Source organism: Crinia signifera, chromosome 19 (assembly GCF_055691185.1).
Source record: "Crinia signifera chromosome 19, ASM5569118v1, whole genome shotgun sequence".
NCBI classification, from domain to species: Eukaryota; Metazoa; Chordata; class Amphibia; order Anura; family Myobatrachidae; genus Crinia; species Crinia signifera.
In genome coordinates, this window is record NC_139226.1 from 18,328,564 (window position 1) to 18,353,812 (window position 25,249).

General features: G+C 46.8%; 1 protein-coding gene across 1 annotated transcript; it reads right to left on the minus strand.

Moving 5' to 3' along the window:
- Positions 1-3,473: 3,473 nt before the first annotated feature.
- LOC146041453 (sialic acid-binding Ig-like lectin 7) lies at positions 3,474-23,938 on the minus strand. The gene is made up of 8 exons (XM_083161431.1): positions 23,935-23,938; positions 23,226-23,522; positions 19,273-19,533; positions 18,580-18,679; positions 16,040-16,073; positions 8,707-8,781; positions 7,246-7,320; positions 3,474-4,499 (listed from the first exon to the last, which is right to left on the minus strand). Exons 1-8 carry the CDS (start codon positions 23,936-23,938, stop codon positions 4,419-4,421), a joined length of 927 nt encoding a protein of 308 aa, XP_083017557.1. The 3' UTR covers positions 3,474-4,418.
- Between the last annotated feature and the right edge of the window lie 1,311 nt (positions 23,939-25,249).

Sequence of the window (25,249 nt, forward strand, 5' to 3'; positions counted from 1 at the left end):
AACTGAGATCTACTGTATATTGCAGTGTAAAAATAATACAGACAATAATTACCCTGCACAGAAACAAAATGACTCACACAAATCTAACTCTCTCTGCACATGTTACATCTGCCCCACCTGCAGTGCAATGGTTTTGTCCATTTTGAGAACAAATTTGCACTGTGATCAGATCTGAATTAAGGTGCGTACACACATACAGATTTTTCTGTCTGATCTATCTGGTGGGAACAAAAACCTGGAAATGTATGGGAGCATATGACAATCAAAAATTTCCACCCAAATGCAGGAAAACAGAAAAAAAATATATGCTTTGATAAATTTGTTATATCAGAATGATTTACACAATTTGTCTGACTGATCACTGTCTGTTTTCAAGCATTTGGGAACATTTTTTTGATTGTCATTTGCTCCCATAGATTTCCAGGCTTTTGTTCCCACCAGATAGATTAGACAGAAAAATCTGTACATGTGTACGCTCCTTTAGGGCAGTGGTCAGGGAACTTGGTCCTCATAAAGGGCCCCATACATCAGCAATTAATTGTGACAATTTTCAGATATGGAGATGATTGCCATAATTCATTTTAGATGTGTGGGCTCCCCCTTTTGGCAATCCCAATCAAAATCGCCAATCGATTGCTTAATCAGGTTTTTAAACAAGTTTAATAATCTGGTATTACCTGCAGATCTTTTATATATGTGTGGGCATTCCCAATTCGTCTTCTTCATCTATTTACATTATGAACAGCAATCGATTGGGCAATTTCCAGATATGAAGGGGGAAATTTACCAATATGAAAAACCTAGTTTTTCGTATTGGTATTTTCCCTACGACTGCATACGACTGTTTAAGTCGTATGCAAAGTCGTGTTCCGGAGGATCAGTAACAAAGCAGTCATATACGACTGCTTTGTAACCCTCCGATGTCGTAGGAATTCGTATTAGCAGCCGTATATACGGCTGCTAATACGAATTATTTGTAGGCAGTCTGCACGGATCAGTCAGATCCGTGCAGGCTGCAAGGTGTAAAAAAAAATTAAATAAATAAAAAAAAAAAACGGCGTGGGGTCCCCCCCACAGCCGAAACCAGCACCAGGCTGACAGAGGCTGGAGCCGGTAATTAAAAATCAGGGAACCCGACAAATAGGGGTTCCCTGATTTTTAACAACCAGCCCCAGGCTCCTGCTCTGGGGCTGGTTCCCAAAATACGGGGGACAAAATGACTAGGGGTCCCCCGTATTTTAAGAACCAGCCCCAGGCAAAACCAGCCAGCAGGGTAATGCCACAGCCGGGGGGAGACTTTTTATGCAAGTCCCCCCCGGCCAAAGCATTAACCCTACCGACCAGTCAGCCTGGCCAGGGGCCCTGGGGGAGTGGGGACCCCCCCAATAAAGGGGTCCCCCCCTCCAGGACTTACCTGACCAGGCTGAAGCCTGGTGCTGTCCTCGATGCCCCTGGGCGGTGGGCATCGAGCTGATTAAAGTGTAAAAAAAAGAACAAACTATTGTTTTTTACTGTGGCACTACAAGTGCCAGCAAGCCTCCCCAGCAAGCTGGGACTTGGAGAACTACAAGTCCCAGCCTGCTGGGCATTAAAGGGCCCGCTGGGTCTTGTAGTGCCACAGTAAAAAAAATAGTTAAATAAAACACACTGACACCCATTTTAAATAAAAGTTTAATACACACATTACATACATACTAATACTTACCTTTCTTGATCCCGTAGGTAGCCCTGGTCCTGATGTCCTGTGTCGTCCTCCAGGTCCATGTCGGCTGTCTGCGTCGTCCTCCAGGTCCATGTCGACGGTCCGTGTCGTCCTCCAGGTCCATGGCGGTGTCCGGGTCCGAAGAAATCCATGTTGGAGCTGTGGAAGGAAATCCTACTCACCTGGTCCTGCGCTGAAGAAGTCTTCTCTTGATCCGACGTAATCCATGTAATCTTCACAGCTGTCGGTGCTCCCCGCTGTCTCCGCTGTCTCTGCATCGCGCTGAGGAGAGATGCTGAGAAGTTTCATATTCGGCGCCTCTCCTCAGACTGAATTTTATTGGCCGCCTAGCAGGCCAATCAGGAGCCGAGAAAGTCGGCTCCGGATTGGCCTGCTAGGCGGCCAATAGAATTCAGTCTGAGGAGAGGCGCCGAAGTTTGTTTCATCAGCCCCACCTGCAGTGCACATGGTTTTGCCCAACCAGAAGGTGTAAATGCCCCAAAACACGTATACGATTTTGTCACTTTTAACCCAATTCCGATGAATCGGGCCAATGAATTGGGTAAAAAGTGCCCAAATCGTATGTGCCTTACCTCCGTTTCCGATCTGATGCGCGTTCCCATGCGCATCTGCTTGGAGGCAGAGATTGCAAAGGCTGCACCTAGGATTTGTGGAATCCCGCAGCCCATGCTGGGATTGCATATGATATATCATATACAAAATGACTGTGTAAGATGCATCGTATGCGATCCTGCTGTCCGTGAAGCCAGGAGGCTCCCCGATGGGTAGAAGCCAAGATAGCTCGCCATTACAGTATACAACGGCGTCCCCTTCACTCGCCATTTCCACCTCGCTGGTTCTTTTCAGTGAGGTGGAAACGGCGAGTGTGGTCATCAAAACCGCAGGGCTCGCCACAGAATGCAGCGGACTCACCATTTAAGGGGATCTGATGGCGAGGATTCCAGCAAAACACTAAATACAGCAAGGGGCTCAACGAAAAGAAGCCATCCTTGCTGTACAAACCCCCTCATCGCCACATTGAATGCACCCCATAATGTACATGGGTTGGGATCGTTTAGTCGACCCTAACTAGGTTGGCAAGAATTGGGCAGCCACCACTAGTTCGACATGCAGCAAGGTCGACATGGGTCAAGGTCGACATGGGTCAAGGTCGACATGGATCTAGGTCAACATGGGTCTAGGTCAACATGACATTATGTCGACACTAGTTTTAGGTCGACATGGGCTAGGTAGACAGTCAAAAGGTTGACATGAGGTTTTTCACTATTTTTTTTACCCGAATGTCGGGGTTTTCACTGTTTTTTTACCCGAAAGGACACAGTTTGAAGAGCAACGCACTTTGGGCACACTATTTTATTCTCACATAACGCCCTAGTGGATGGTAGGGCATGAAATACCACCTGTCGGCACATGTCGGCTCCAAAAACAGTGAAAAACCCCATGTCCACCTTTTGACTGTCGACCTAGTTCATGTCGACCTAATGCTAGTGTCGACCTACTGTCATGTCGTCCGAGATCCATGTCGACCTTGACCCGTGTCAACCTTAACCCATGTCGACCTTGATGCATGTCAACATAATAGGACAGTTGTTAGTTTATCCTCAGTGAGCACATTGTACAGGGTTTGCTTATCTGTTTGTGCCCTGTATTATTTCCTGATATAAAATCACAGAGTATGACTTCTGCAATGTACAGTAGTACAGGTGTCCTAGTAAGGAGAACATGTACACAATGAGAACATTTTCGGTTGTTGGTTTATTTTATTTTACACAATTTAGGATAATACAAATATATAGATTGTCTCCTGTATCATAGGTGCTGGAGCAGTGGGGATTGCAAAAGGGTGGCTTGGTCCCCCAAAGAATATTTAAGAGGCACCAAAGTACTGGGTGGTGGGGTGCATTGCTGCTGACATCTACAGTTAGGACAGGCAGCATCAGGAGGGAGATAATATTGTTTCTGGGCTACTCTGCCTTCTCCGTCCACATAGCCCTTCTCCACTAGCCTCCAGGGCTACAGCGTGCGGCCAGAGACGTCGAGAGGAGAATGAACACCCAGACCCGGGTCTGATGGAGGGTCCCGGTACCACTTTCCCCGTTGCAGAGAGCTGGGCAGGAGCTGGGCAGTAGGAGAGAGGGGCAATCTAACTGCCACTGCATCAGTGCTGTATGCTGAGCTGGGGAGAAAGGCACCTGGCCCCTGCTAAGATTTTTTACGTGACCATGTCCCTCCCATTGGCCATGCCCCCTCATTGTAAAGGGGCCGGGCAGACCTGTCAGGACACCTGTATGTGGCTAGTTACTGTGGGCTGGCCTTTCCTCTACCCATCTCACATCATATGTTCCTCACTCCATCCCCTCCTCTATCTGAACACCCCTTTGTTTGATCCCCTCTGTCCTGCCACCCCCTTCTCTCACAGCACCCCCTGACCTCCCCCCATTTCCAACTGGGTTCAGCTAAAAAATGTGCCCTGTTAAGTCTGCTCTGTGATCCATAGGACTGCAGGGTGCGTATGCTCCTGGTTAGGGGTCACACATGGGCACAGCTAGGCGCAATTGCAATATGACCACAAGAGCAACACATTTGTGGGTAAGCTGACTGCGCCCAAATTTGTAGATAGATGTTATAGGTAGATGTCTCTGTCTCTAGGTAGGTGGTGTGGTGGGTAAGTCCAGGTGCCCATAGGGGTAAACATTCAATGATCTAGGTTTGTGGCACCTCCGTTCTGTACATTCACATAATCAGACATTGCAGCTTGTTTATCTCCTCTGCTGAACTGCAAAGAGAAACACAAATAAATTAGTTTATGCCCAAAGATCTTTGGGCCTGATTCAGGCCTGCCTGCTAATAAGTGTATATTCGGTGCCTGGCAAGCAGGTTAACGTCGCACCGATAATTGCCCCCCACCTACCAACTCCCCTCGCTACGCTGAAGACTTACACACCCGTTCGCTTGCACCCGCACATTGTTACTCACCATTGAATTTTTTTTCCTCTGTTAGGTAAACCAGGAATTACTTTTAAGCTTAACGGTCTTCTGCAAAATTGGGGGCGGGCGCTTACATCACGTGACATTATCTGCCCGCCCCAAGCAGGCAGGGACACGCCTGCGTTTGCTGGGGTCCACTGTTTTTGTGGCCATGCGCATGAAACTCTGGGTGCCAGTTAATCTATCTCTGGTCACAAAGGGCGCGATTATTGCACAAAATATTTGTCTTCTTTATTAGGATACGTTTTGGAGAACATTGTCATTACCTAGAATGCTGTTTCTGCTGCGTCATGTATGATTCGCTACTTGAGTATTGTATTAAATGAACCAGACCCTGATCCTGCCCATTGATTGTGCCTCTTGGGATGTCCTAATGTGCCATTCTGTCATTGGGCCAGATTCTCTAAGCTTCAAAAGTGATAAAATGGAGAGTGATAAACAGCCAGCCAATCAGCTCCTACCTGCCATGTCACAGACTGTGTTTGAAAAATGTCAGACAGGAGCTGATTGGCTGGCTGGTTATCACTCTCCATTTTATCACTTTTGAATCTTAGAGAATCTGGCCCATTGTGAGGTAGATGTATGAAGTAGTGATAAGCAGTGGCGTAACTACCGAGGGTGCAGGGGGTGCAGCTGCTATGGGGCCCGGGCTGTCTCAGGGGCCCGCAGCTCCCCCTGCACTCAGTAGTTACACCAGAGCAACAAAGTGTCAGTGACACTCAAGAGGCACCTGACGCTGCCCTCCCCGTGCAGCGCGCACCGCGCAGTGAGTGATCGGCACCAGCAGGAAGGTGAGGTAAGCACTGGGGGGGAGGAGGAGGATATGACTGAGCAGAGCGGAGCACGGGAGGAGAGTGAGACTACAACAGGAAAGGAGGAGAGTAAGTGATTTGAAATCAGGGCAGTGCAGCAGCACGGACGGGACTCCAGCACTCACGACAAGAGTTTGAGGCCCCCGGCGTCCACTGACTGCAGGACTGGACTTGCTGAGCGCTGGTGTCCTGTCCGTGCTGCTGCCACTGCCCTGATATTGCCGAAAATCCTTTTTCATGCCCAAAGTGGCATGGGGGGCGGTGGGGTTTTCTAAGGCAATAAATGTGACATCTTATTTATTTTATTGCATTATTGCACAATTATATTTTAGATCTCTACCCCTCAATGTATCTCTCGTCCCATCATTCTCCTTTCTTTCTCTCCCTGTCACTGTACTTCCTTCTCTCTTTCTCTCTCTCTCCCCATCGCTCCTTTCCTCTCTCCCCATCGCTGTCGCTCCTTTCCTCTCTCCTCATCGCTATCGCTCCTTCTCCCTCTCCCATCACTTTCGCTCCTTCCCTCTCTCTAGCCATCACTGTTGCTCCTTCCCTCTCTCCTATCGCTGTCGCTCCATATCTCTCATGACATTGGCAGGTATTCAATGCTGTGGGCGAGCGGCGACAGCTAGCAGAGCTTCCTGCTCGCTGTCACCACTCACCCTGTCAGTATTCAATGCAGCCCCCCCCTCATACGCCAATTCCCCCTCGCTCCATTTTTTGAGCGAGGGGGAATTGGCGGATGCGGCTTCAGAAGCAGCGAGACTCGCGGCTAAATACAGTGAGTTTTCTGCATTAGCCGCGGGTCTTGCTGTTTTGGGGAATTGTCCCCGTCCTGTGATGGCGAGGATTTCCCCAGAACGTTGAATAGAGCGAGTGGCCAGTGCGGGGGTTAAACAGCGAGGATCGCTGGTTTTCTGCAATCCTTGCTGTTTAACCCCCTCGCCGGCCGCATTGAATACCTGCCATTGTCCCTGGGGGGGCCCCTTTCAGTATTTTGCTATGGGGTCCATTAAGTTCTAGTTACGCCCCTGGAGATGAGGGAGAAGTGATAGAGTGCCTGGTACTTTATAACCAGCCAATCAGCTCCTGAGTGTTAAGTTACAGGCTGGGTTTAAAAGGGACAGTCAGGAGCTGATTGGCTCCTACTAACCAATCAATTAACATCTATCACTAGCTGAAGTGTCATTAAATACTGCCAGAGCAATTCCCTATAAGTGCTGGTCTGTGATCACTACACTGCACAGGCACGCACCTGTGGCTGTTGCTTTGCAATAACTGGAAACACCCAAACCTTGGTGCAGGTGCCAAACATTTCCCAAACAGAATTGCCCTGGTGGCAGTGAATCTCAGCAGCTTATTTGTGGTAACAGACCACTGACAGGTAACAGCTGATATCACTTCCCTATACACCCACATAAAACATACAAATGGTATAGAAGTCATAACGTTTCCTTTAGATAAGAGAGCATTTGCTGAACACTTATTGAAGGTTATAATTGAGAGTAATCAGCTTATTTTACAATATGGTATTTTATAGGAAAACTTTTACATTGAAACTGTAGGTATGGCCATGGGCACCAGATTAATCCCATTCAACACTACCATATTCATAAATGAATGGCAGGAGTATTTTGTGTGGAATAACATAGAACATGGGACAGGTATGGCAGCATTGCAAAGAGTGTCAGAGCATGGCAAAGATTCATCTATTTACAATATTACCTTTAAATCCTCATATGTATCTGTAGCTTCTCTTTTAAGTAGATCAGTGTAGGTGGGTTCTTGGAGTTCTGCAGTCTTTGAAAGTTTGTGCACAAGAAAGAAATGTAAGAATTATGTAAAAATGTGTTACAAAACATGGAGAGAGAAAAAACAACTTAAGCTGATCACAACTTCTCCCAGAAATATAGTAATAAGAGTATATTCACCTTTAGGCACCTGTAGGCATGAGACGCGACATCTTGTGCCCACCCTTATTTGTACATTTGGGGGCCCAATGGGTGATGAAACTCATTTGTTAATGATACAACTTGTTGATAAAAGAGCCTCTTGGTTGGCTACAGGTCATTCTCATCATCATCATCATCATCATCATCATCACCATCATCATCAGTCAACTTGTTTTGTCATGATTGATATTGAGGCTAATTTGATACTGACTGTACCCAACCATTGTTTCCATTGATGCCTTCTTCATGGTGAATAGAGCAGATACTGTAAGTACCTCTTTTATTACATTCAGATTTAAAAGACAAGGAAGTTTTCCTACTACATTACTACACTGATCATGTAATGGTATCATTTATTTGTAGACACTCAACTCATATTCACCATTGATCTGGTAACTGGATACGTTTGTTATTCAAACTCACAGAACACCAATAAAAAAAATGGTGGATGGCAATCCAGGGAGGTATCTGCATAGTGATGGAAGGATAGATGATGGTTTGGATCAGAGAAGACTGAGGATTGCTATACTGTTCAGTAGACCTGCCCATGAATAAGGTCATGGACCTTCCTCTAGTATAAGCTGCCAATTTAATGGCCATGCAAAATGTCTCCTTCCTGTCTTCCGAAGCTCCCAGATGGCTACAGATGTAGGCAACAGCAAGGGGAACATCTGTTTAACCTGCTTACATTTCCTGTGTATATTATTTCCTTTGTTAACTAGAATTCAAGTTCTTCAATGTGTTAAGTATACGTAACGCTTATCGTATCTTTTGGTGCCTTTATATTCAGGATTGTGGAACAATATTCGCTTCACAACCAGAATACGCTCGCAGCCCGACCAATCGCTGGGCTGTGTGCATGCGCATTTCTGCACATGTGCATGTGCTGGGTGCGTGCACCCACTGCGAATAGTGGGATTGCTCGGTACATGCACCCAGGAGGGGGGCGGAGAGGGGTGTGGGGGGGACAGAGAGGGGTGTGGGGCGGTGGGTAGCCCCATTACCATATGGGAACGCCCAGCATTTCATGGGTGTTCCCATGAGAAAGCTGGGTGTTCTTATGGTAATGAGGACGTGTGGGATGTCCGCTACCTGCCCATTTCCTCCTGAGGGTGCACGCATATGTGAGGCTGCCTCAGAGCAACCTTTCATATGCATGGGCCTTTCACATCATTCGATCGCCAACCCCCCTTTGTGTGCGCACATTATCTCACATCTGTTCTGATATTATTACCTTTAGGGTATAATACGTATCTGCTCCATCTGTTTTCTGGAGATCAGCGTATGTGGATTCTTGGAGCTCTGCGGACTTTAAAAATTCATAGCAAGAATGTCAAAGTTATTTACTATTATTAAAAAAAAATGAAGAAAACTCAAGTTGAACACAACTCAACCACATATGCTGCAGCATTGCATGCACAGAAATAAATGGGTACAGTGACTTGTATGCAGTGAGGAACACATCCAGTTGTGTGCCAAATCTTATCTGTACAATCCTGATTCAATGGAAGTTCAATACCGCATTAAAAGCAGCATTATATAGGTGACCGAGTTCTAGGAGGGACTTGCAGGCGACATCTCAGTAGAAGTGACACCTCCTGCATCCTGCGGGATGCAGTTTAAATAACGGCGGTCGGGATCCCGGCATTCAGAATCCAGACCCTGGAATCCCGACCGACGAAATCCCGTCACTTTCTCCCTCCGTGAGTGTCCACGACACCCCTGGAGGGAGAATAAATTAGCTTGCCGAGCGTAGCGAGACACCGGGCCCGCTGCGTGGCAAGCGCAACGAGCCCGCAAGGAGGGGCAATCCACGTCCCCCCCTTGTCGGGATTTTGGCGGTCGGGATTCCGGCGTCGGGATTTTGAACGCCGGGATCCCGACCGCCGGGATTTCATACTGAATCCCATCCTGCATGTAGCTGCGATCCCAGCACTGCAACCAATGTCGCAAGCTGGGATACAACATCGCAATCATCAGTCGCAATATTTCATGTAGTTGGCCAGCTGAAGATGCCTCAGCTTATGCATCTGACCAATAGCAGCTGGGGCTATGAGGTCAGGAATCCTGCATGGTGACAAGTCTGTGTTTTCCAAACAATTGCACTAAGCTTTTTCACTTTTGTCCAATGTGCCATTATAAGGATACAGTATAGACATTTTAATGTTGACAGTTTCTGGTCTCTCTAGTTTGTTCTCATACATTGATCTGAGTCTCTGAGCTCATTCCATTAATACAATTATTTTTTTTTATAATAATAATAATAATAATAATAATAATAATAATAATAATAGTTGTGCCTACAATTTTTGTTATATGAAAAATGATTTGTTTTTTAGGTCATCCAACTTGTTTTACTTGCATTTTTGGAGTCTTTTACATATACAGTATAAGGGCGGCACGGACAGTGTAGTGGTTAGCATTACTGAGTCACAGCACTGAGGTCATGGGTTTCATTCCCACTATGGGAACTGTGCAGAGTTTGTATATTCTCTTGTGAGCTTGCAAGCAGGGCCCTCCTACCTCTGTATCGTTCTGTTACCCAGTTTGTTTTATCATTATTGTTTTCAATTGTAAAGCACAACGGAATTTGCTGCACGATATAAAAAGCTGTAAATATATAAATTATGAAGCATGTATACATAGCATACTGGTCTCAGCAGCTATCACAAGGAAAGCAAGACAAATTTCCTCACAACATTCTCCTTTTGGATATTGATTATAATAGTGGTACCCAAACTGTGTGCTGTGTCACCATGGGTGACTCGGGTTGGTGGTCCGAAAGTTATTCATATTGGTCAGTGTAATAGGCAAAACTAGTGCTTGTGGCTTCCTTTACTAAAATATGTGGACAGACAGAAGCAAATACTTTCCCTCATATAACTAACCCTAACTAAATGACATCATTTTATATTTTTTTCTTAGAAACTTTTGGCCTAGTGGTGCCCTGAAAAAATTCTGATACTATACGGGACCGTGATTCAAAAGAGTTTGGAAGTCACTGTCTATAACTGTACTGTATGGTATAACTGTACTGTATGGTATAACAGTACTGTATGGTATAACTGTGCTGTATGGTATAACTGTACTGTATGGTATAACTGTACTGCATGGTATAACTGTGCTGTATGGTATAACTGTACTGTATGGTATAACTGTGCTGTATGGTATAACTGTACTGTGTGGTATAACTGTACTGCATGGTATAACTGTGCTGTATGGTATAACTGTACTGTATGGTATAACTGTGCTGTATGGTATAACTGTGCTGTATGGTATAACTGTACTGTGTGGTATAACTGTGCTGTGTGGTATAACAGTACTGTATGGTATAACTGTGCTGTATGGTATAACTGTACTGTATGGTATAACTGTGCTGTATGGTATGACTGTGCTGTATGGTATAACTGTGCTGTGTGGTATAACAGTACTGTATGGTATAACTGTGCTGTATGGTATAACTGTACTGTATGGTATAACTGTACTGTGTGGCATAACTGTACTGTATGGTATAACTGTACTGTGTGGTATAACTGTACTGTGTGGTATAACTGTGCTATATGGTATAACTGTACTGTATGGTATAACTGTGCTGTATGGTATAACTGTGCTGTGTGGTATAACTGTACTGTATGGTATAACTGTGCTGTATGGTATAACTGTGCTGTATGGTATAACAGTACTGTATGGTATAACTGTACTGTGTGGTATAACTGTGCTGTATGGTATAACTGTGCTGTATGGTATAACTGTGCTGTATGGTATAACAGTACTGTATGGTATAACTGTACTGTATGGTATAACTGTGCTGTATGGTATAACTGTACTGTGTGGTACTGTATGGTATAACTGTACTGTGTGGTATAACTGTACTGTATAGTAGGACAACTAGTGCCAACAACTCTGTGAGAGATGTGCAAAATATCTAATAAGAATGCCAGCGTCGCTCACATTTGTTATATAAATTTAAAAAAAAAAAACCTTGTGTAAAAAAAAAATTATATTTCCTATAAAAGGTGACATTACAGGTCATTATGATGGCGAAAAAAAACTTTTGCTTGGCAATTTTCACACCTATTTTGACAGATTCACTTGGATCTCAAAGGGTTAAAGCAGGAAATGAGAATTAACTCTCTGTAACAGTGTTATTATGAAATGGCCACTAGGGGGAATCAGAGGGCTGCTGAATACAAGTCGCAACACCGTAGATGATTCATGCGGTCCTGTATCTCCAGAGCTGGATAATGTTCTCTCTCTCACTGGCTAAGGAATTTAAGGTACTGTTTTCATCTTCCTGATGATGGGGAACTGACCCTGAAACATTGAAGAAGCTAATACATTTATATTAATATGCTGCAGTGCAGTCAGCAAATTCCATTGTACTTTACAACTGAGCACAACAGGGATGAAACAAAACTGACAGACATAGAGGTAGAAGGGCCCTGCTCGCAAGCTTATAGGGAATTGGCATTGATACACAAGGATAGGTGCTATATATTGCATTACCCCCCATCAGATTGTAGAGGTTCTTGGTGGGCTGTATGCAGGGGTGCCGAGAGAGGGGGGGAGCATGTACAGTTAACCTGGGCCCGGGCCTGTCAGGGGGGCCCTGGTCTGGACACACAGTTTGAAAAAAAATTATTTGGTGGCGAGTACGCCGGGTCTGAGTCAGCTGTTCCCTACTCCTCACATTCCCATTCCAGCCACCAGCAGCAGGTGCCAGCAGTGTCGGACTGGGGCACGAAGGGCCCACCAGGGAAATGCACTCACAGGGGCCCACCAAGGGGCGTGGTCTTTTTGAAGGGGTGTGGCCATCTGACCAGAGAGGAGTGGCTATACACTAGAATTTTGGGCCAATTTCATCCGATTTCTGCACTTTGGGCCGATAATCGGGCAAAATTGGCTCAAAATCATAGGTGTGTGACATTTGATCCATAAATCCCCCACGTTGATAATAAAGCACATAGGTCCCATAGATAATGCAGCAAATACCACCCCCCAGATATTACAACACATAGGTCCTCCACACACAGATAATAGTACAGCACGTATGTCCCCCTACATATAATACAGCACATAGGTCCTCCACACACAGATAATAGTACAGCACGTATGTCCCCCTACATATAATACAGCACATAGGTCCTCCACACACAGATAATAGTACAGCATGTAGGTCCCCACACATAATACAGCACATAGGTCCCCCACTCAGATAATAGTACAGCACATGGGGCACACCAATAGGTGAATGTAGAAATATGGTAATGGCTGTTCCCAAATCCAAAAGCAAGGGGGACCTTTGCGCGGCGTAGCCGCGCGGCAAAAATGGGGCGTGGCCTCATGGGACGGAGGCGTGGCATCACAAAATTGTGCGTGGTATTACACTTTAGACCACAACGTAATGCCCATTGGGGGAGGGAATTACTCGTTGCCAAGGTGGGGAGGAAATTGCTAATTGCCAAGGAGGATGTCATACTACTGGATGCACCTAAAGAAATGACAGCCGGGCAGAGAGCCGGCTGTTTAGTCTAAGGAATTGCTTGTTGCCAAGGGGGATGTCTCACGCCGCTGGACTCACCTAATTGAAATAAATGACAGCCGGGCAGAGAGCGCTGTGCGCTGCCCGGCTGTAGTCTAACCAGTAAAGGTGCCCATACACGGTCCGTTAAACGGATCCGTTTGGGTCTTAATTAGCATGCATCGTATCGGATCGCATGCCTAGTGCATGCAATGCGATCCGATACGATGTTTAGCTAGTACAAAAAGTATGTGCAGCACATACTTTTTGTACCGTACTATGTGATGCGCGGGAGCGCGCATCGCATAGTACAAAACGGACGTTCCGGAAACAGACCGTCTATGGGTACCTTAACATCGATATTTTCAGTTCTCGCACTGAGGTCCGGCAGCCAATCAGGAGCAGCTACCAATACCACCTATGCCGCTCCCGATTGGCTGCCGGCGGTCCAGAGGGAAAACTGAAAATATCGATGCCACTGCTTAGACTACAGCCGGGCAGCGCACAGCGCTCTCTGCCCGGCTGTCATTTATTTCAATTAGGTGGGTTCAGCGGCGTGAGACATCCTCCTTGGCAACAAGCAATTCCTTATGGTGTGTACACATGGGGGCGATATGGATTCCGATGTTCCCGACTTAGTGAACATCGGAAGCCATATCGCATGTTGATTGGTGGCTTTTTAGGGCTAATGAGCCCGATGCGCTGCCGATGCGCGCTCCTAAGTGAGCACAAATCTGCAGCGATATAGTGAGGGCAGGCAGATCTGCACTATATAGTCTAAATTGTGCCCCTGCCGCATGCCGTGCGTATCGGAACTCGCATAGCACGGCATATCTGCCTTCTGTACACACCTTAAGACTAGGTGGTCCGGTGCACCCCTTAGATTCGCCTTTGCCATCCCATATAATACATTACATAGGTCCCCCACTCAGATAATAGTACAGCACATAGGCCCCCAATAAAATACATTACATAGGTCCCCCCATATAGTACATTACATAGGTCCCCCACTCAGATAATAGTACAGCACATAGGCCCCCCATATAGTACATTACATAGGTCCCCCCACTCAGATAATAGTACAGCACATAGGCCCCCCATATAGTACATTACATAGGTCCCCCCACTCAGATAATAGTACAGCACATAGGCCCCCCATATAGTACATTACATAGGTCACCCCCACTCAAATAGTACAGCACATAGGCCCCCCATATAGTACATTACATAGGTCTCCCCACTCAGATAATAGTACAGCACATAGGCCCCCCCATATAGTACATTACATAGGTCTCCCCACTCAGATAATAGTACAGCACATAGGCCCCCCATATAGTACATTACATAGGTCCCCCCACTCAGATAATAGTACAGCACATAGGCCCCCCCACTCAGATAATAGTACAGCACATAGGCCCCCCCATATAGTACATTACATAGGTCCCCCCACTCAGATAATAGTACAGCACATAGGCCCCCCCATATAGTACATTACATAGGTCACCCCCACTCATATAGTACAGCACATAGGCCCCCCCATATAGTACATTACATAGGTCCCCCCACTCAGATAATAGTACAGCACATAGGCGGCTAATATAAAATTAAATAAAACCCAAGCCAAAGAATTAAGAAAAAACCAACACACCTACAATATTGTCAAAATATCAGCAGACAGATCAGATGGTAAAAAGCAGCCAGCCAGTGACTGCCATTCACGCACGCTTACCTAAAGCTGAAGCCTAGGTCACACGGTGCTATCCGTCCAGGCAGGCAGTGCGGGCAGGAGCCTGGTAAAGGGCATCCAGGACCAGATTCCAGAGGAGTCTCCAGCAGAGCGCGGGAAGGGTGTGACACAGGACCAGTCACAACTTCCCCCCCCAGACAGTAAAGCGCGGGCAGGTCCTGGAAGGATCACCGTCGTCATGTGCGTCGTGTCAGGTGACGTCAGCCCGTCCCACAGCCGCGGCCGCCTGAAATGATGCCAGCCCAGCACAGCAGCGGACGGCAGCTCAGCTGTCAATCAGACAGCCAGCAGCGCCAGCGTGAGTCTCTCAGCTGATGGACGTAATTGCCGTCCCACCCGCATCCACCGCCGGGGTCAGTCATCCGCAGCGGATGACACTGACTACCCGGCGGCGACATCCTGGGCCGGCAACATTGTCAGGTAGCAGCCACAGCAGGCCCCTCCCCCCTTTAAAAGTGGGAGGAGTTTAGAGTGCAGGGGGCCCACCGGGGAATCTCCCGGTTCCCCGCCAGGCCAGTCCGAGCCTGGGTGCCAGTGCCATGTCTCCAGCCCAGCAGTCCCAGACCTGGTTCCCCACCCATGTCTAGGTCACTGTGTTCCAAGGTGGAAGGTGGGTGGCTGGTTGCTCTGTGTCTGCTGCCTCCCTGCATGCTGCTGGGGCAGACATCCGACTCTGGAAGTCAGCATGTAACCCCTGGCAGAGCATGTACTGTTACTCCATGACATTGAGCATGTTAACCCCTGGTAAGCATATCAATCCATGGCAATGAGCATGTTAACCCATGGCAGAGCATGTAAATCCATGGCAACAAGCATGTTAACCCCTGGCAGAGCATGTAACACCTGGCAGAGCAGGTTAATCCAATGGCAACAAGCATATTAACCCCCTAATATGCGATGAGCATTACGGTGTGTGGAATAATGTGTAATAGGCATTATGGCATGTGGTAAAATATGTAATAGGTATTACGGTGTATGGCATAATGTGTACTTCCCACTACGGTGTGTGGCATTACATGTAATGAGCATTATGGGTGTGTGACATGTGTAATAGACATTACGGTGTACATTTTTGTCCCTGTATCCACCTTGGAAGCAGTGGCGTAACAACAGGTCCACAGAGGAGCTCTATCTGTGTGGGCCCCAGGAAGTTGTTGTACCGGGGCCCAGGATTTCTCTTGGCGGCCCTGGCTGTATGATAGAATTATCTGCCTATTTTACTGACTAAATATCTCCTATTAGTAATGTAGGAATGACCTGTTAAGAAATATAGTGGATTGCAATAGTCCATACTGTTACCTTACTGCAATGTGATGGGTGACACACTTTCTTTCTATGAAAACATGAAATATAACACAGATTAGTACCCGGAACTAGATACCTGGGGAAGGAGAGATATACAGAGCATTTCATCTATTCAATTTATGGGCTAAATCAGTGCTTCCTAAACTGTGCACCTTGAGACTCTTACAGGGGTCCCTTAGGTTGGGGTCCAGGATCAAATCAAATAATTTATTGTCAAACTGATAGACGAAATCACATACTATCCAACATTTTGGCCGGAACAGTACCATTTTTTAGTGGCCTGTACCGTCCAAAAAGCGCTTTTTTACCTTTTTTTGGGTCTCCAACTCTCCATTGTAAGTATAGGAAATGGGGCGGAGCCACATACTCTTTACCTGCGGCCACGCCCCCTTTTCAAATTTGTACTGCTTTCTGCCCTTCAGATGTTGGAGGGTATGAAACCACAACTGTTAACCCCACCAAAACTGGCCCTGAGAATAACAGGTAGCCACAATTTACATCATTTAATAATTAAAAAAAAAATCTCAATAAAAAACTTTTGTCTTTTGGGCGCTATAAAAACAATGCTGATACTCTAGAGCTCTTAAGGTGGCCATACACACGCAGATTTATCTGCAGATCTGTCTGGTTGGAATAAAAACATCGTTATGGATGAGAGCAAATGACAGTTGACAATTTGCTTGGAAATGCTAGAAAACTTACAATTTGTCACTCATCCATAACCATGTTTTTGTTCCAACCAGCCAGAACTGCAGATAAATCTTACTAGTGTATGGGCACCTACAATAATATCGCCAGACACCTATGATTTAACTATCTGCTTGTAAATCTGTGATCCTCATCCATAGAAAGTGGCCAGTAAAGTCCAGCCGGACACTGCAGCGGTTCCCCAATTGTTTTTGAGGAGCGGTTGTGTCAGAGATTGACAACACTACATTGATGTACAGATGACATTTGTAGTTGATGATTGATGGTTTGGCCAAAAGACACCAATAGTGGTTGGACAGGGTGTTCGGTAGTATTAGGCTCCCTGCATGGGATACCGGCATCGGTATCCTCCAACCATCCGTATATATTCCCATTAGATGTCATTTTAGTTCTGTATAGGGTTTCCTAGTTTCTCATTTAGAACTTTGGGCCTTATTCTGATCGGTGCGGATTTCTCCGCATGCGGTCGTCCCGCCGATGGTGATCGTCTGCGCATGTGCAGAGGTCACTCTGCGCATGTGCAGGCGATTTCGCCGAACGTATTCTTGACACGCCGCACAGGGGGCGTAGAGGGGCGTGAGGGGCTACTTAGCCTCATTACCCTATGCATACGCCCCGCGTTTCATGGGCGTTCCCATGCAAACGCGGGGCGTATGCATGGTAATGAGGCCGTGACGCGTGTGTAGGGGGCGGGCATCTGACATCGCCGGATGTCAGCTGCCCGCCCCCATACATGATTTCACACGGACAAGTGTCCGTGTGGTCTTGTGTGGCGGGACCTGGTGGAGCGTGCGGCCCTGCATTCGATGTTCGGCGACCATCGAATGCAGGGGCTGCTCCCAAGACGGAGGAGGCGAATCCCCGTCCAATTTCATGCGGATCGCCACATATCCGCGTACGGACGGAGGTGGCGATCCGTATGGAAGGCGGGGATTCGCCTGCACGGTCGTGGCCGCATATTCTGATCGGGCCGCACTGATCAGAATAAGGCCCTTAGTCTTAGCTAATACTCTCTCTAACACCCCTTTTTCAATTCTCCAAATGATTTGGAACTTTGAGAATATGTTATACAGTAACAGACAACCAAACCTATGGAAGAACAATTAATGGAGCATTTAAATCCTCCAATACCACCAATTCCTCATCCTACTGCCCTAGGGGTGGCAATCCTAATTTATCTAAACTGAAAATTGAAAACTTACACTGTATGGTTGTCAGCTAACCAGGCATTGCTGTACATTGGCAATGCAGAGTGCTTGCCAAATTTTTTACAGGAAGGGGAAACCTTTAAGATTCATGAGGACAATTTATTGATCTTTGAAGTTTAGAAACATCAAAATAAACTACAAGTTTTGAAATCCATGTATATGATTCATCCATAAATATTGAAATAATAATTAAAAAAACAACAACACAGGATCTTGGGTACAATGACCCCCTCTGCCTGTAATCAAGCACCCTACAGATGGGGCAGGTGGGGCAGATCCCATCTTTGCAGGGGATGGTGATGGCGACACCAGCCGCCATCCCCCGCCAGCGCCATATCTATTTCGACCTCCCCCGGGTCACCGCCGGATTGTCGGCGGAGACGGACAGGGTTCCCGTCGACGGAGATTGAGACGCGCGTGCGCATGAGACGCACACGCGTCTGAGTTAGATGGTGAGGCAGGCTGCTGGCGGATCGCCAGCGCTGACGTTCTGGTGATTCGCCAGCAAGGAAGAGGCCTGCCCCATCTGTATGTCACCTTAATGTTACATTTTGTGGTGGGAATTACAAATATATATTATACTTCTGTGAGCAGTAAAATATATTATACCATCTGTACCTCCAGCAGAAGAAGATGATGACGATGATGATGACAAAGAAGAGTAAAAGTAAAAGATAGACAATTCCAGACATTGGGAAATAAGCAGCAGGGAGATCACCTGTGTGGGAAATAGACACCAACAATAATTATAACATTACAATTTATAACATTTATAAAGAAATTGTGATTAGATCCATAAATGACACTAGGATCCTGCTCTAAAGTTTGATCTTCCCTACGGAATGGTCTTCAAAGTCCCTTACCTACCAAGGGGTAAGTTACAGTAAGTGCATGAGCGATCTCTCAGGAAAGTGATGCAACAGTGCTGCCATGTACACTAGCTCAATTGAAAACAAAAGTACTCTCTTTATTGGGGGGGGGCACACCCTTTTATTTATTTTAAAACTTAACTTTTAATTAGAATAAGAAAAAGGGACGTTTGACATATAAACCTACACATACACATTAGCAAACATAAAACATGTTACTTATACTGTGACGTGGTGTCACAGTATAAGTAACATGGTTTATGTTTGTTAATTTGCTGACCAACATTGTGACCTTACTATAACTGTGCGAGAGGCTTGTGCACTGGTGTTTTCCCAATTCCCCATTTCCCTTGCTGTATGTACACTAGCTCACCTTGACCACTGATTATATAATATAATATAGATTATTAGCCATACAGTTCACAGCTTTGTGAGTACTCACCATGTTGGATAAAAGCGAACACCTGGGACTCGGCTGTTCCCATTGTGTTGATTACAGAGCAGGTGTATTTCTCAGAGGTCACGTTCTGCACAGTTATTGTATCATCGTGTTCCGGTAATAACGTTTTAGATTCACCGATCTTGTACCACGTGTAGTAAGTTACGGGAGGATTAGCCTGACAGGTGCACTGTAAGGTCACATTATCTCCTTCCTCTGTCTGCATGTTTCCAACTACTGATATAGTGGGATTCTTTGGTCCATCTGGTAAAGGATAATTAGAGATTGAACAAGAATAAGTAATCATAGGGGGTGACATTTATTAGAGGTCGATGCTGAATTTTTGGGGATTTTTATCGCAAAAACGGCCGTTTTCGCACTTTTTCCCGAATTTGAATAATTAATGAAATGCAAAAATCTGCAAAAAATGCAGGATTTGCCGCGAAATGGCACTTTCTGAAAGTGCGATTTTTTTTATCTCCGGAATTCGCATCCAGATGTTTTCCCCATTGAAAAATATACAATTCGCATATTAAAAAAAAAACGGTCTAAACATCTAAAAAAAATAGACCTGATCCTGACTGGCGATTTTGTCAGAAACATGGCGATTTTGTCAGAAACATGCACAGATCATTGTGATCTGTGTATGGTTCTTTGGTAAAATATGTGTAAAAGTAAAATTAAAATTAATTAAACGGCGTGGGGTCCCCCCTCCTGTACATAACCAGCCCCGGGCTCATTGAGCCGGACCTGGTTCCAAAAATACGGGGAACAAAAAGCATAGGGGTCCCCCATATTTCTGAAACCAGCCCCCGGACTCTTGGACTGGTCCTGGTTCCAAAAATACGGGGGACAAAAAATCTGGGGGTCCACCGTATTTTGAAACCAGCACCGGGCTCCAACAGCCCGCAGTGTCATGCCACAGCCGGGGGACACTTTTTACATAAGGTCCCCCGGCCGTACCATGAGCACCGTGGCTGGTCAGCCATGGACGGGGTACCTGGAGGAGTGGGGACCCCCCCAATAAAGGGGTCCCCCCCCCAGGCTTCACCCATCTAGGGCTGAAGCGCGGGGCTGTCACCGGTGTCCCTGGCCATTGGGCGCCGGCCTGATAGGGTTAAATTCGCATTCCTAACATTGCTTAATACAGGAGAACTACAAGTGCCTGCAGACCTCCCCCACATGCTGGGACTTGGAGAACCACAAGTCCCAGCATGCGGGGCATTAATGGGCCCGCTGGGACTTGTAGTCCACCTGTAAAAAGAATGTTAAAATAAAACACACACACACAGAAAAGTTAAACTTTATTACATACACATCCACACACTTCAATTTTACACCAATATACTCACCAATCCAGGATCCAGCGATGGTCTCCCTTCTGCAGCAGAGCCGGCTCCCCCCCCCCCCCCCCCCCTGACAGCGGGGACAACCGGCTTTCTCCGATGCAGCTAACAGCCTCTGTCGCGCTGTCCCAGCGCAACAGAGGCTGAGAGCGTGATTGGGCGATGCGTCTCCATGAAGACACATAGCTCAGCCCTGATTGGCTGAGCTATGCATCTCCATGGAGACACATAAGCCGGAGACGCTCTCAGCATCTGTTGCGCTGGGACAACGCGACAGAAGCTGTTAGCTGCATCGGAGAAAGCCGGTTGTCCCCGCTGTCAGTGCGGGGGGAGCCGGCTCTGCTGCAGAAGGGAGACCAGCGCTGGATCCTGGATTGGTGAGTATATTGTTGTAAAATTGAAGTGTGTGGATGTGTATGTAATAAAGTTTTACTTTTCTGTGTGTGTTTTATTTTAACATTCTTTTTACAGGTGGACTACAAGTCCCAGCGGGCCCATTAATGCCCCGCATGCTGGGACTTGTGGTTCTCCAAGTCCCAGCATGCGGGGGAGGTCTGCTGGCACTTGTAGTTCTCCTGTATTAAGCAATGTTAGGAATGTGAATTTAACCCTATCAGGCCGGCGTCCAATGGCCAGGGACACCGGTGACAGCCCCGCGCTTCAGCCCTGGATGGGTGAAGCCTGGGGGGGACCCCTTTATTGGGGGGGTCCCCACTCCTCCAGGTACCCCGTCCAAGGCTGACCAGCCACGGTGCTCATGGTACGGCCGGGGGACCTTATGTAAAAAGTGTCCCCCGGCTGTGGCATGACACTGCGGGCTGTTGGAGCCGGTGCTGGTTTCAAAATACGGGGGACCCCAGATTTTTTGTCCCCCGTATTTTTGGAACCAGGACCGGTCCAAGAGTCCGGGGCTGGTTTCAGAAATACGGGGGACCCCTACGCTTTTTGTCCCCCATATTTTTGGAACCAGGTCCGGCTCAATGAGCCCGGGGCTGGTTATGTACAGGAGGGGGGACCCCACGCCATTTTTTTTATTTTTTTTTAATGACAAAATCGCACATTTCACCAAAATCGCACCTTTTCATGACTAAAAATCGCACTTTTTCATTCCGAAAATCGCCCTAAATCGCAATTTCTCGCACTTTTCATGCCGGAATACATACCTCATTAAATATGCGAATTTGCGGCAAAAATGTGATTTAAAAAAACGGCGATATAGGGCGATTTGAGAAAAAAAATCGCATTTTCTCAAAAATGGTCAACCCTCTAAATCTCGCCCAGGGTTTTTTCTTTCCCTTAAGCCAAACAAAAGAATAATTGAAATGTTCTTAAATTATGACAAGAAATATCAGTGACAAATAAAAAATTCTTTATTAACCCCTTGAGTGGTGTGTTTTTTTTTGGTGTTTTTTTTTTTCCATCCATGGTGGGTTTTTAGTGTTTTTAAATTTCGGATAGTGGAGGGTGAAGTGCATGGGGGGATTGCAGAAGGGGGATCACCTGGGATTACCATAGGGTATTCCCAGAGGGGATCACCAGCATCAGCATTGGGGGGCCTGTTCTCTCTTATCTTCACCAATGATTCTCCCTATTTTGTGCATTTTTCTCTAGATCTCATTGCCTAAATTCACTCCATCTCTCTCTCCCCTCTTGCCCTGGTCTCTCTTTCCTCTGCCTCTCACCGCCTTTCAGCCTCTCTCCCCATGTTCATTCACTTATCTCTCCTCTTTTTCTATTTTAGTGCAAGCAGTATAATTATACAATAAATGACTCTAGTAATAATGCATGCTAATCAATATAGTGATCGCTGGAGCCTCTACAGTCAATGTTAACATTAACCCAGAGATGCTGATTGTGAAGAGAGACTTCAGAAACCCTGCTCAGTGCTGGAAGACTTGCATCTGGCTTGAAAGCCTGCTGAATGTAATTTGTGGAACAGGCGGATGTGGGTTTTAATGGAAGGTGGGACTAAGAATTGGGTTCGGATTTGTGACCCTGTGAGGGTAGATGGAAGGTGGCTGTGTCCTTGCAGTCAGCCAGTAAAAGCTGTGAGGGGAGGTGGCAGGTAACTATGCCCTTGCAGTCTGCCAGTGAGAGCTGTGAGGGGAGGTGACAGGTTTCTGTGTCCTTGCAGTCAGCCAGTGAGAGCTGTGAGGGGAGGTGGCAGGTAACTGTGTCCTTGCAGTCAGCCAGTGAGAGCTGTGAGGGGAGGTGGCAGGTGGATGTGTCCTTGCAGTCAGCCAGTGAGAGCTGTGAGGGGAGGTTGCAGGTGGCTGTGTCCTTGCAGTCAGTCAGTGAGAGCTGTGAGGGGAGGTGGCAGGTAACTGTGTCCTTGCAGTCTGCCAGTGAGAGCTGTGAGGAGAGGTGGCAGTTTCCTGTCATACAGCCATTAAGCCGTGAGGGGATGTGCCAGGTTCTTGACTTAGACAGACAAAATGGCCATTATATAATAGAGATACAGTATGATGATGAACACACTATTGGTTTATTTATTCTATTAAGAGCACAACATCCATATTGTCTGAGCATATACAGTATCATTGCCTCCCTCATGCTCATGTCAGACAATTGGAGTATTGTACAATATACAGTACATAGTAGGTTACTTACATTGGATATTCAGGATTATTGATTTGGTTGATGTTATATTATTGGGAAATGTAGCCGTGCATTCCAGCAGTGTCTTATCCTCTGTATAGGAAGGGATGTAACTCATTTCAGTTTCCAGCCTCCATACTTCCCGAGCTTTCACCTCTTCATGCCTCACCGATATCTCATGTCCAACTTTATTCCATGTCAGAACCGGCGGCCTGGAGGCACAGGTGTGATCTACAGAGCAGACAACTATAACTGTCTTATTCTCTTCCAGAGCGTCAGTTCCTGTTATTAATGGAATCTGTGGGCGCTCTGAAAGCAGAGAATTATACATTTCACACATACAATATAGCTATGATTTGGTTTTTAAAATGATGCATACAAATATCATGCAAACGGATATACATATGTATGTGTTATTCATAAAATAAGTCTATACATCGGTTTCCTGGCAGCCAGAATCCTGACGCTGGAATCCTGACTGATGCACCAATCACTGGCTAGGGTTAGTCATTAGCGTGAAGGTTTAGGGTTTTGGTTAGGGTTCGGCATCTGGTAGAGAAGCTTAGGGTTAGGTGGTAGGGGCAGAGGCATATCCATGTGCAGGTGATGACACGGGTGTGCCACTCCGAGACTTCCCACCTCTGCCGCATAATGTTCTTCTCTCCCCCACCCAGAGGTGTCACTAGGGTATATATACACAGCTTGTCAGAGAGGCACTCACCCATCCCGTGGCACTTTCTCCGGTGCAATCTGAGAAGTAAAATGCAGCATACAGGAATGCCGCTGAGTCTACCTGCTGCTGCTCGGCCTTCCCGCCAGCCAGTGCTGAGCCTTACAGACATTGACTGGCAGAAACAAGCCCCTCAGCCCTCACTTGCAGCGTGCTGATGCGGGGCTGGTGACACCCTAAGTCCGCCCTTTTCTCTGCTCTATGCAAATTTCTTTAGGTGCCCACACACGGTAACATTTTTTTAAATAATATGGCCGTTTCTGACTGATCAGAACAACCAATCGTTGAATATGAGATTTCAAAACTCATATTCAAATGAATAGGCCAGCTCTCTCAACCAATCAGTGGCTTAAATTCTCATGCCTCTCTCCCATCTGCCAGCAGCAGGGGTATGAGGGTGTGACGGAGGGGCAATGGAGGGTCATTGGAGGGGCAGAGGGGGGGTGGGGGTGGCGGTGTGGGAGCCCGAACTCCCTTGATCATAACCACACATAACGACTAAGTAATTATCGCGTCGGTCGCATCATTGAATCAAATGTGAATAGGGCCCCTGGGACCCTATTTTACATTGGATTCAATGTAAGTATTCCCCAGACCCCCAATTTTACCCCCTCAACGGCACCCCACGATTGACGCCAACCCGAAGCGTGGCGAGCGCAGCGAGCCCGCGAGGGGCGGCGGTGCGCGTCCTCTGACATTTTCATACCCCTACTATTCACGTCGGCGTGGAGTTGAGAATATAAAGTGTGGCGAGCGCAGGGAGCCACCGAGCCCGAAGCGTGGCGAGGGGACGCGTATAACTTGACGTGGATAGTAGGGGTATGAAAAGGTCGGAGGATGCACACCGCCGACCCTCACGGGCTTGCTGCGCTCGCCACGCTTCGGGTTGGCGTCAATCGTGGGGTGACACTCACAATGGGGGGGGCATATACAATGTGAAAAGGGTCATATTGACCCATTTCACATTGTTTCCTATGTAAAATGGACTTAATCAAGTCCATCTCATCTTGTGCCATTATAATGGCACAAGACCGACGCAATGCTCCGTCGGGTCGCGTCGGGGGCCATGTTAATGCACGCGTCCGACGCGATGCCCCCGATTTTGCCTTTGCCGGCAAAATGGACCTGATTTCAAAGGAAATCAGGTCCATCGCGTCCATTGTATACCTTAACTTTAAGGTACACGATGGGCGCGATTGTGGCCGTGATAGGAAACAAGTACCGGTGATCTTAGTAAGTTTGCCCCAATTGGCTTGATTTTTTCAGAATTGCTGTGATTACATGTTTGACATACAGTACACATGCA

Bases quoted from the DNA above. Each gene is read 5' to 3' on its own strand.
- LOC146041453 (XM_083161431.1), bottom strand. The intron at 18,680-19,272 runs GTGAGTACTCAC...TTTCCCACACAG, and splicing joins GTTCGCTTTTATCCAACATG to GTGATCTCCCTGCTGCTTAT. The intron at 4,500-7,245 runs GTAATATTGTAA...TTCTCTTTGCAG, and splicing joins ATACATATGAGGATTTAAAG to TTCAGCAGAGGAGATAAACA.